The sequence below is a fragment of the Castor canadensis genome, chromosome 13 (assembly GCF_047511655.1).
Source record: "Castor canadensis chromosome 13, mCasCan1.hap1v2, whole genome shotgun sequence".
NCBI classification, from domain to species: Eukaryota; Metazoa; Chordata; class Mammalia; order Rodentia; family Castoridae; genus Castor; species Castor canadensis.
The window spans coordinates 10155801-10168433 of NC_133398.1; the positions used below are offsets into that span (position 1 = coordinate 10155801).

The window sequence follows — 12633 nt, forward strand, 5'->3', positions numbered from 1 at the left end:
ATTTTTAAAAACTACCATTTATCAAGTTTGGTGTAGTATTAAAGAATATTTACAAAGAACAATATTAAAATATTTCCCTGGACTGGGCATGTAGCCCAGTGGTCATGTGTGTACCTGGCATGCATGAGGCCTTGGATTTAATCCCCAGCACCAAATAAATAAAGTCTCCCTTTTTCAAAAGTATATCCATGTAGCTTGTTCAGTTTTACTTATTTTGGTTTGAACTCAGGGCTTCACAATTACTAAATAGGCGCTCTACAACTTGAGCAACACTTCAGTCCATTTTGCTCTGGTTATTTTGGAGAGCGGGTCTCCAGAACTGTCTGGGCTGGCCTTGAGCCTCGATCCTCCCAATCTCAGCCTTCCAAGTAGCTAGGATTACAGGCGTGAGCCACTGGCACCTGGCTTGACTTAACAATATAGCACAACAAATCAATTATAGAAGAAGATAGGATGATACAACTGTTTTCTGTTAAGTTAAATTTCAAAAACATAAAGTAATTCTACTTCTTAAACTTTTTTATTTGGGGAAATCTAAGGATTTTTCCATTAAAGTGTTATTTATGTTAACTTGTAATGAGTTTATTATTTTTCTAATGAATTATCTTTAATTTCTCAGTTTTGATTTCTAACAATAAAAGTTGATGGATATAGTCAATATAAGCAAAATTTTTGGGCTCCTCAATAATGTTTAAGGGAGGAAAGGGCTTTTGAGATCAAAAAAGTTTGAAAACTATTCATTTAGGGTGTTGAAAAACATTTCAGGAGCTTAGACGTTAAAGATGATAGGAAAAGAAGCGCTGCAAAGTTGTAAGTAGGGAAGCCACATGTCCACATACATTTAAAAGGACAGCTCCTCAGGCTTGGTGGGGCACACCTGTAGCCCCAGCACTCAGAAGGCTGAGGTAGGAAGATTACAAGTTTGAGTCCAGCCTGGGCTACATAGTCAAGACCTTGTCTCACAAAAGCAAAATAAATAAAAAGACTGCTTCTGTGGGTAGATACTTACATCTGAAGAGACTTGACCAAAAGTAAGAAAACCAGAGAGTGCAAAATAATGGATAGGACCCAGGTACAGGCTGTGGTCACAGGGCAGGGAAGCTGTAAGGTGAACATGTGAGAGCTGTCGAGGGATCAAACGGCTCCTACTGCACCAACAGAGCTTTTGCTTTAAGAGGAGCTGTTGACTCGGCTGTGGACATGGTAAGGGGCAAGGTCTGCAAAGATGGCAGCTGAACCCACTGGCAGCTTCTGAAGCCCAGGGAAAGAGTCTGGGCCAGAAGACTGATCCATGGTCATCAGTAGGGGTAGTATTAGAAGAGATGAAGAGCGAGGTGGATGGGGGAGACCATTGTTTAAGATGAGGAGGGTTAAGAAGGTACTAAGGAAATAGAAACACTGCCTGGACAAATGAACTGAACTGGGTGAGTCTGGCTCCACAGGAACTCAAGGAAAGGAGACTTAAAAGATATCAGATGCAACATTGAGGACATTGTGACCTTAGCAGGAGTGTTTTCAATAAATTAGAGGAAGGAGGCAAATCACATTGCCATGGGAGTTTTTATAATTAGAGAGACTTAATTATGTTTATAGGAAGGAACCAGAGTGAGAAGAGAGTGTTTGGAAGATGCAGGCAGAAGAATAAGTAGGTCAGATGCAGCCCCTGCGCCAGATGTCAAGGAGGCATTACAAGACAGGAGGACCACAAGTTCAAGGCCAGTCTGGACTACAGACCCTGTCTTTAAAAAAAGTAGCTACACTTTCAGGGCCTCTGCCACTGTCAGCACCCTGGGCAGAGCACCTGCAGGCAGCTCAGAACTGCTGCTCACGGTGGAGACCCAGCCTAAGACCAGAGAACCCAGCCAGCCTTTCCTTCGGGACCTGCAGAAAGGTACAGCCGTGCCCAAAAAACGTGTTCCCATCCATTCCCCCAAGAAGTTCGATAGGATTTTCTGCCCCTACTAAACAAGATGGACCAGAAAAGATCAGACCCCAGAAACCAGACTCCTTTAAAGTATCCATGCCTGCCATAAGCTGAGAAAGAATCCAAATCCTCAGAAATGGTCTTCAAAGCCTTTATACCGCTGGTGATGGTGAAAGTAACCCAGATGCCTGACAGAGCTCAGCATGAGCCATAGCGTACCCAGCATGAGCTGAAGCACACAATTACTTGTTGGAGTAAAATGCAGCATTGAAAGACAAAGTTATGGAGACTGTGTCGCCCCAGAGAGAGGGCTATGACAAAATACTAGTTTAAAAAATTAAGCTCAAATTTTAGTGTACAGTGTGATCACAACCATGTGAAAGGTGAGGCTGGTTAGAAACACCTTTGTGGGTGTCATTGGGCTGGGGTATTGGGACTATGAGGTACAATGTGGAAGTTTTCCCTTTGTCTTCTGAATTTCTAGTAATTTTTATATGTTTTGTTAATTATTTTAGTAGAAAAGAAATTCCATTTTATTTTTGGTGTCCTTGGCAAGCAGTGACTGGGGTGTTGGACAAAGGTGGGCTGCAAGCCAGCTCTGACTGTCAGTGCCCGTGGTGCTAGCACTCATGGTAGAATGGATCCTCCTGCCACCCTTTAGTGGGAAGCCAGGAGTGCTTCTCTTAGACTAAGTTACTGCCATAGGACCCCAGCAGCCATTCCCAGCAGAATGGCCACTCCTCAACATTGGCCCAAGGAACCTGCTTTTTCAGCACAGCTCCTTATTTTAGTTAAAATGCATAATGCAGAAGATAAATTGTAGCACAAGAACTCAAGCGTCTCTGCTTCTGACATTCATGCTGCTAATTAGTTTCTGCTTAGTGTTATATTCCATCTTCTCTGGTTTACTTTGAAAAAATACATAAATGTAAATACGTTTTTACATACTCAGATTTGCACTCAGTATTCACAAGCAGATGTACAGTTTCATTGTCTTCCCTGACGTGTCACCAATGCCTCGATGCCACAACCACATCATGTTGTATTTTATTCCTACAGCACTGTAGATGCAAGTCTGCTCAGAAAAGGCCCAGTTAAACACAAAACCTTCAAAATAACAAGCATCTAATCCAAATATCAGTGCCATCACAGTGGTAAGAATTATCACCACCCATCAAGCCCCTCCCCTACGCAGGGGTATACATTCATAAAGATCACTTACATGTGTGAATAATAAAAGATGGTTGACATTCGTGGGCTCCTGGAGGGATGGTGCATTGCCAGGGTCCCACAGCTGGGATTTCATCCCAGGCCTAACTCCAGAGCTCAGAATTGAAGCTGAGTTGAATGTTAGACTTTGATACATAACTTTTTCTCAGCTGACATTTTTACAGAGCAAGTCTGCTCCCTTTCCTTTGAAAACCACTAATATTCTTTGAACTTCCAAGGGTAGCCTGCCTACCTGGTTCCCTCTGATGTCTGGAGACAGATGTCCTGTGGGCTGCAGCTGAGGCAGTCACTTGACTGCCCTTCATCCCTTACCCAAGGTTAGCCTTGAGGTGTCAAGGCTGCTAGGGGATGTGACAACAGATTTTCCTTATTCTGCTCAATCCATGTTCAAATTGCCAATGAGTTCTTTACCCAGACACCTCTGGTGAACATTTACCATGTAGCATAAATTACTCTTGTTTATTGACAGACTCCTTTCCAGCAAGAGGTCAATTAACTTGTTACACTTGAATATATAGGTTTCAAACTAGATGAAATTATACAAGTGTGAGTTCCCATTATTAGCTGTCATTCTGTTGTGAAAGAACCCAGCTCCTAATCCTGCGAGCGTTCTCTTCCCAAGTCAGCTCTTGTTTCAGCACCCTTTCAGCACCCGTCCATCTCAGAACCGCACACTCCTACCTGGCTGACTGTGGCAGCTGGTCTCCTGTCTGCAGGCTCTGGGGACTAGGGAGAACTCCCTAAGACACTGTCTACCCATTTATGTCACTACCCTGCTTCAAACCCCCCAGTGTCCCCATCAGCTTGTGACTTCAGGCATTCCCAGTCCTTTGTGCCTGCCCATCACTCATGATTCTGGTCTTCTCAGGACTCTCACAAAGCCAGGTCGCCAATGCCATGTGTTTGCTCTGTTACACCTTCCAGGCTAACTCCCTGTCCTCCACCAAGGAACTGGCCTTGAGCCCCCTGGCGCACACCAGGCCAGCTCCTCACCTTCTGCCTCACTGCTGCAGCCCCCCACTAACACTCACCATACCTGATTCTCCGTGCTCCTGGCCCCTTGACAAAGTGGGGAGGCTGGAGTGAGGAGTCACCCTGTGGTCCAGCATGGTGAAAATGTGGCTGCTGCCCTGAACCTGAGCTCATACCCCAGGACTCTTGCTTGGGGCTGTCTGCTGTGGCTGGGCACCAGCCTTAATCCAGTTACTACTGGAATTGTTACAGAGCAAATTGTTACTGTCTCCCTCTCAATGGAGTAAATGTTTTCATTGCAGAGGATACACACATCAGAGGCCCAGGAAAGATAGGGCTCTTTTTCATTCCCACCTGCCTCTCTCCCTGGGATGGGCACAGGCAAGGGGCACACAGCCCCCAAGCACAGAAAAATGTAGTCAAAATTTGGAGTAGGGTTTTGGGGTCCCCTGGCCTCTTAGGAGACCTGACTTCAGATGATTTGTTTCTTGTTTCTCATGTGACTTGTGCAGATGACCCACAGGCCTCCTCTCTGTAAGCCCACAGTGTCACAGTCCCAAGGGATGGTGTTGAGATGTCCTTCCCAAGACTCCTAGACCTATGCAAGCTGCATGTCACATGTACCACGTGTAGGTTTGACTCTGCCAAAAGTACAGGACATTCTTAAATGGTGTCTTGGCTTTTCAGGTAAACTGTTTCCCACATCTTGAGAGTTTGCTTTGTCAGTGACAAGTGGAAGCAGGTGGTGTAGACTGTGCATGAGATCACTTATCAGAGTGGCCAGTGAACCCCGAAGCTTCGGGTCTGTAGGCCTCCCTAAGACCTTCTGGTCTTCTAGCCCCAGGCCCTGGTGTCTGTGTCTGTCATGGCCAGGTGTCAGCAGTAAGGCCTCCTGGGGATGACTCTGTTTGTCCTTCACAGCCCTGTGTTCTTCATAGATGGCTCTGCTTGGTCACAGCATTACCAACAAATGTATCTGCATTGTTCCTCCACAAAGTGAAGTCACCACCATGGCTCCAGTGTCCTGGATGGGCCCTGTGAAATACACCCCCCCACACACACACACACACACACGCATCTATGAGATTCACTTCCTTATCATAATCAAGTAATTGATACATTAACAGAGCAATTAGCTCCTAGTCAAGAATTCTAACATTTTAGTGCCACAATTTAGAATCAGGCCAAATTTGTCAAGTGACTGAAAGTAAGGTTTTTCGGAAATTATTAGCTAATTTTCTCAATGTAGGATTTATAGTCACAATTAGTATATCATAATGATGTTTCCAGGATTTAAAAAAAAAAAAAAAGTAGCTCAACTTTTCTGGCCACAAATGTATAACATATATCAGTTTATTTTTGGAGATCTGAAAAATTAGCTACTGTAAATAAAGTCCCCAAGAAGTTTTTTCCGGGAAAGAGGTGAGCTTACAGTAATATGGTTGATATATTAATTAATAACTGTGACCAGCCACAGTTTCAATTAAAAGGACAGTGGATGAGGAGGCCTAGTAGAAAGGGTGTGCTGAGTTTTAATCGCACAGGCCTGAGGTTTGTTGGAGCCAATAGGGAAGGTGGCTTCCGGGATGATAAGGAGGAATGTCCCCACGCAGCTTGGTCTGGACAGTCTTACCAGGCACCAGTGATATATCTCTCTTGGGCAGTACTCCTTTGGTTTCCCATAATGGAAAGCTGCTTCAGAATAGCTTAAGATGAAGAAAGAACTACTGGGAAAGCCTCCAGTTCTCCCAGATCCCAAGGAACTGGGATGCTTCACCTGGGGCTGAGGAGTCAGCCCCTCAACCTTGAGCCAGGTCAGACAGGTTACTGTGTTTCCCTCTGTTCAGAGGAGGGAATCTGGCTGGTGTGTTTGCCCCAAAGAACAGGCACAGGAAGTATAGACCAGCTGTAAGTGGGGAAAAGCAAGAAGCAGGTTTCTCTGACAAGCCACACACAGTGTGTCAGTCCCACACAACGAGGGTACCTGGAAGTATAGCTGTGAAGCTGCCCAGGAGGCACCAGGTGAGCCAGTTGGCCAAGGATGGGTAAGGGTCTTCCATGCAGATTGTTGGGAAGGCCACCTGGGACAGGCAGGGAAGAGTCTGTGTAGAGCCCAGGGTAGCAGGTGAGAGGGCAGCACTGCAGAGTGGGCAGTGAGTAATGTGAAGCTAGACCAAGCAGCAATCCCAGAAATGATGCAGTTATTCTAAGGGGCAGAGAGGGACAGGAAGGAATTTGGACCTAGGTCAGATTTGTATTCATAAGACCTAAAACCTGAGGCCAGTCTGCTTTGTGAGGTGCCAGCATCCTGTGGTCCACAGAGCAGTACCCTCCCCATCCTTCCAGGATAGAAATGACCATGGGCCTTTGGGAGCAGCTGCTATGCAGAGTTGCAGAACTGAGATCCCCTCCAAACAGGACTCCGTGCACCTGGCAGAAGCAGGACCTTACTGTTGACCATGCTCCTTACTGTTGTTCCTTGATTTCACTTTAAGCACCGTTATTTTATTTTTAGAGTAATAATTTGGGATTACTTGGCCTTCCACATCATCATCCTATAGAAGAAACTCTATAAAGTCTTCCTAATATGGTACTCCCTTTGGTGCACTTCAGACTGGAATGGGGCACAACTAGCTGTGTGATTTTTTTTTTCTTTTTTACTGCATTTTAAATACAGATTATAATGAGAAAGCCAGCCAGTCCAGGGAAGGGCATTGCTACCCAGCCTCCACATGTTCCCATTCGAGTCAGGATAATAAGAGGAGGACGCATGGGCTCCCCCATCCCCATAGGTAACTCACCAGGACCCCTCAACACCACATCTCTCTCTGTCTCTCTCTCTCTCTCTCTCTCTCTCTCTCTAGGTCACGCAATATTTAAACTCACATATCTAAGCAATCACGACTATAAACACCTCTACTTTGAGTCAGATGCTGCTACTGTCAATGAAATTGTGCTCAAGGTGAGTATTCCCTCCTGACTCCCTGGTGGGCAGTGGGTCCAGCCCTGCCCTGTCCAGGCCTGTGCAGCCCCTTCCTCTCCAGGTGCTGGATCAGGCTCCTGGCCCAGCATTGCAAAGAAAGATCGGTGCGACTTCCTTGCCCAGCTGGTAAGTACCAGGCCCAGGGCCACAGCAGCCTGCCTGGAGCAAGGGCCCTGCATCTGCCTCAGTCAAAGTAAAGCCTCCTCCCTTTCACCTTCCTCCCAACTACCCCCCCACCAGCATAAACCTGGTTCTTCCAGATTTATTTGTGTCTTTCCTGCACCATTTGTTTTTCCCCAGCCACTGTTAGGAGCTCCTTTAGGTTCCTGGAACCAACTGAGGAAATGTTTATTGTTTTCAAAATGCCTCAATTGTACTTGAAGTGATTTTCCCAACCTGTTGTATATATACCAGCTCATAATAGGCTGTGCATTATCAAAACAAGCACCTTCCATGTGCCAAGCTGATGCTCAGAATGCCACAGTGTTGTGCCAGTACATGTCTCCACATTGCTCTGCCTTTGTCAAGGGAGACAGAAAGAAAGAGAAAACTACAGAAACCTAACAGTCACGGAGGTGCCATGTGACTCGGTGTGGGAGAGGGAACAGAGAGTGCTGAAAGGGAATGATTGGCTAGAAGAGCCAATTCATAGGTCTGGGGACGTCGCTAATAGTAGAGCTAACCACCATGAGACCCTGAGTCAAACCCCAGTACTGCCAAAAAGAAGGTAGAGGAGAAAAGCAGATCATAGCAGCCTGAGAAGGGGCTGAGGCAGGCATGCGTGGATAGCTGACAGACCAGAGGGGCTGGGCCACACAGCTTGGCAAGGTGGTGTCCACCTGAGAGCATCCTGCCTGGTGTGGGAGTCTCCTGAGGCCATGTTGATGCATGAGCTCTAGGGAAGGCCGTGGGGTTGTACATTTCACACCAGACATTGCCTGGGCTGCTGATCCATGCATCACACTCTGAGTAGTCCAGGATCCTTCCAAATTGAGAATCCTCTCCTGAGCCAAATCTTGTCAAGTTTGACCAGATAGAGAAAACAGACTGTTCTGACTGAGGAGGGGTTACACCCAGACAGGACTACCCCACCCCCCAGTTGGATGGCCCTGGCTACTCACAGCACCTCCCTAAGCCTTAGTTTCCCCACTCCCAAGGTGGGGGATCATGGTTTCTATGCCCACCAAAGGGCTGCTAGGGTACAGATCAAGTGAGATTTGCTTACCCTCCCTGCATCATTCTCTTCTTAAGAGAGAAGTCATTAGGTACTAATAAAAGCAGTCAAGGTACCCTGTGGTACCTTGACTACCAAGTGCTAAACCCAGGCTAAAGGCTTTACACATCCAGTCGCACTGAATCTCACAACTCTGAGATAGCCAGATAAAAAGTTCCCATTTCCCAGATGAAAATGAGGCTCAGAAAAAAAGTAACTTAGCAGCCAGGCTCCAGTGGCTCATGCCTGTAATCCTAGCTACTCAGGAGGCAGAGATCAGAAGGATCACGGTTCGAAGCCAGCCTGGGAAAATAGGCTATCTTGAAAAAATCCTTCACAAAAAAGGGCTGATGGAGTGGCTCAAGGCATAGACCCTGAGTTCAAACCCCAGTACAGCCAAAAAGAAGTAATTTATCCAGGATGGTGACGGTGAGTTAGCAGAACCAGAACTGGACCCTAAGTCTGGCAGATCCAGAACTTAAGCTCCTAATTCCCCAGGTGTGTGTAGCCTTCAGGAACTTAAGTAGGGTATTTCAATGCAATGGAATTGGTTTACCTGGAACATTCTGAGACACAGACCCCCTGGCTGCAAAAATCTTCAGCAGTAGGAGATAGGAGTCAAAGGAGAAAGCTGCTGGGAACACGGTTTGATGCTGAGGCACAGTGGTACAGCAGGTGGATGAAAGGTGCGAAAGGTGCTCATAAAGTACCCTGACCAGAGGGTGAGACCAGAGCCCCACCTGCAAGTGCTGGCCAGACCACAAGACAGCTAAGGGATTTGTGCCAGGTGTTTGGGGAATAAGTAAAGAAATATTCCAGCATCCCAGAAAAAGGCTGGTTGTATTTTTATAGCCAGCATTAAAATATTCAAGACTTTTGAAGGAGTCTAGTAAAATTATAATCCTGTGTTTGACATCAAAATAATTTTCACAACAGATTGATGACAGAAACACAGGTTTATGACTTCAGTATGAGACCGTGAAGATCAAGTGCAAAGAAATCATTTCACAGGACCAAATGCTCCCTTGAAGCAGATGCTTTTCCACAGACTCTCTGAGGCTGTCGCCTCCCCTGAAATGTCTGTTTGCCTCTCAAAATGTTTGCAGAAACAGTGGATTGTGCGAGAGACTGGGAAAGTGCAGCAGGCCCATGCCTGATGGACATGAATGGTCATGCTCCTGATGGAAGACTAAACTTCACTTCCCTACCTCTGCTACCGATTAAGAATCAAATACTCAGCCTCAGCCCATTCCCAGAATGTTGAGTCAGTGTCTTTGTGAGCTTGGGGCCGGCATCAAGTGACTGAGGCCCCAGCCCTAGGCACAGCAGTTTTTCAGGAATGTGACCATCAGAGGCCCTTTGGAGTCAGTCTCAGTCTCAAGTAAGGCAAAAGCCTTACAGAAAATAGCTTAGGCTGAAGTGCAGAAGAGGAAGTAAGAGCCCCATTTCATAGATAAGGAAATGGAGGCCCAAGGCCACAGCACACAATGGTGGAGCCTCAACTTGAGTCTGGCCCTCAGGCACTGCAGACCCACCCTCTTCCCGGATATGTAATTGAGCTAAGCCATGTGTGGCTCCGAGTTCTGCAGCCTTGGAGATGAATCTCGGAGGAATCATTGGGCTCTTCACACGGGTTCTTCTTGTGATCGAGTGATAGAGGCTGTGGCTTTATTGACCATGAAAACTCCCTATATTTTTATGCCTTAAGCTGTAAAATGCATTGAAAGTGAAACACTCTACAGTGCATAAAATTGTGCAAGTTTTAAGCCACAGCATATTAACCAGCTAATGGCAGACCAAAGGGCGTTTTTATCTTTTGATTATTACATTAATCTTCCATTAAAATTATCTATGTGATTATCACAAAGCACTGAAGATAATAAATTTAGGAAATAGTTGGCTTGTTAAGGATCATTTTAAAATGCTTTTGTCAAATTATATGTGCCAAAAATATACTAAAAATACTAGGTTGGCTGAGTGTGCAAACAGTATAATCCAGAGATTGCCTTTATTAAGAATGATCAAACCTCCTGTTTCCATACATTGTCTGCATTGTCCCAGATCGTCCACTCAGCCCTGTGGTCCTCATGATTTATTGCTCTCAGCTGGTAACTTGGCGAAGCAGTGGTCGAGCATGTCAGGCCTTCTGTACCCACACACCAGTCTGTACCGCATGCTGCTGGGACGATCAGAGCAGAAAGTAAGGCAGGACATTGTGGGGCCTGGGCCCCAGGTGGCTGCCATCTCTGCTCCTCCTCCAGAGCCGCCAGGTCCTGCTCAGAGCCACAGAGGCCCCTCCCTCTGGGCATAGGACACATGGCCCTGAGTACAGGCTGCATGGGAGGAGGCTATCCACTGTAACCCAAAGGTTTGGGTTTTAGCATAACTTTAGAAACTTGAGGGTGAAAAGAGATGACATTTCTTCACAAAGAGCCCCAGCCAGAGAGCAGCAGGGTGAGGAGGTAGGGAAGTCCTGACTGAGGGATGTTACCTAGTGTGGGAGTTGTGCATATGGCCTCACACCCACCCAGTTGTTCATGTAAGCAGCATACAGCCAAGCTGTGCACACTCCACACAGCTGTGACCCTGACTTCGGTGTCTTTGGCCACCTCAGCCCTCCTCTCAGAGCCTCACTTCCCTTTTTGTCAAATGGACCATGGCTGGTGGGGTGCTTGTGACCATTACAGGAATCCGTGGTAGGAACCCCTTGCTGTAGGAGGAGGCTGGATACAGCACTTCACTGTGGTTCCCACTATGATGTTTGTCTTTCAGATGTGGAAAGCGAGGCCAGGGAGCTTATGCTAGCCCAAGGTTGCAGAGCAGGTCAGGAGCAGAGCCAAGAGGCCAGGGGTAGCCCTCTGGAGGCAGCCCATGCCTTCCACGGAACACCGGCTCAGGGATCAGAGAGCCCTGCCACACTTGTCATCTCTGTTGGAAAGCAGGGGTCTGTCTCACCTGCCGGTTCTGTGCTGCCTGGACTCTAGCCAGGAGGGAGCACCTGGTCCCAAGGTCCCCAGCCCAGGGCGGAGAAGCTCCTCCACCCCTGCTCAGCCCTGATGAGCAGTGAGCACTGGCAAGTGATGGCTGTTTCATCTTGCTTTCTAGGTTAACTACATCCTGGAATCACGAGCGAGCACTGCCCGGGCTGAGTACTTTGCTCAAAAACAAAGAAAACTGAACAGACGTACAAGCTTCAGCTTCCAGAAGGAGAAGAAATCAGGGCAGCAGTGACACTGGCCTCCAGCCTCAATCTGTCGCCACAGCTCAGAGCCTGCCTGCCAGAACCAGGTGGTCTGAGAGCCCACCCCGTGTCCTGCACGGCTTGGGGGAGGCCAGCCAGAGCTCACAAGCAAGGGTTGGTGGGCTGTTAGGGAAGGTGTGGGGGTGGGGGGCACCCTAGGCTAGAGCAGAGGGGACGTTGCCATAGGACCACAGCCTGATTGGTAGTGGCTTTGAGTGGTAGTGTCCAGGGACCAGACCACCCCTGGAGGAGCCACCTGCTGCCCAGCCATCTTCACTGCCCGACAGCCCTGCCGAGGATGTACATAGCCATGCCAGACATCTTGCAACTTGATCAAATTTCTTAAAGCAAACCAAGAACAAAAATGTACATTTCTTTTTTTCCTTTTAATAAACAGGTGTACTCTTTATCATGGTTGGTATGATGGACCATTCTTTGGGGTAGAGAATTAATTATGTTATTCTCTTTAAAATCTGTTCCCATATTGAACAGGCAGATTGGAAAAGCTATGGTTCGATTTCTCAGAAGAAATGTTTAGGGTTTAGTCGATAGTTTTAACTAGGCCATTTGTTTAAGTGAGCACATTTGTTTTGAGGAGGGGATTTTTACTAACAGCTAGGCACGAGGACCTAGCATTTTGTGTCCACAGCTGGGTCATCTTCCCCTTCAAAAGCCTTATCTCCTCAGACTTCAGACAGGGTGGGAGGATGAAGGGTGGGTGACAGCTCCTGCCCAGAGCGGTCTTTCCATTTCCTAAAAGCACATGTGAGTTTCTGCTGACAGGCCTGTGTGCAGGGTTTCTGAACCTGGAAGAGTCTGCTTCACTGTCTGAAGGGCCCCATCTCCTCATCCTCCTCCCCTACAGTACCTGCCCGAGTGCATGGGCAGAAGCCTCTGCTGACCACTGTGTCACAGAGAGAGTAGCAGAGGGAGGCCAGTGGTCGGGCACCCAGGCCCCATACCTCTGGCCACACCATATGCCTCTGCAGGCCTGGCCAGGTCCCTCCCATGGTGACATCCTTGGTTGTGTTCCCAGCCAGGGCCAAGGACCAATGTCTCACTGAGGACCT

General features: G+C 47.4%; 1 protein-coding gene across 9 annotated transcripts in view; it reads left to right on the forward strand.

Moving 5' to 3' along the window:
* Positions 1-11975, forward strand: part of Mapkap1 (MAPK associated protein 1) — a 236359-nt gene extending 224384 nt beyond the window's left edge. For all 9 annotated transcript variants that reach the window (XM_074053192.1, XM_074053193.1, XM_074053197.1 and 6 more), the window contains 2 exons: positions 6991-7088; positions 11428-11975. In XM_074053192.1, the coding sequence (XP_073909293.1) occupies positions 6991-7088; positions 11428-11553 (224 nt within the window). In that variant the 3' untranslated portion in view covers positions 11554-11975. The remainder of the gene's footprint in view (positions 1-6990; positions 7089-11427) is intronic.
* Positions 11976-12633: the final 658 nt, after the last annotated feature.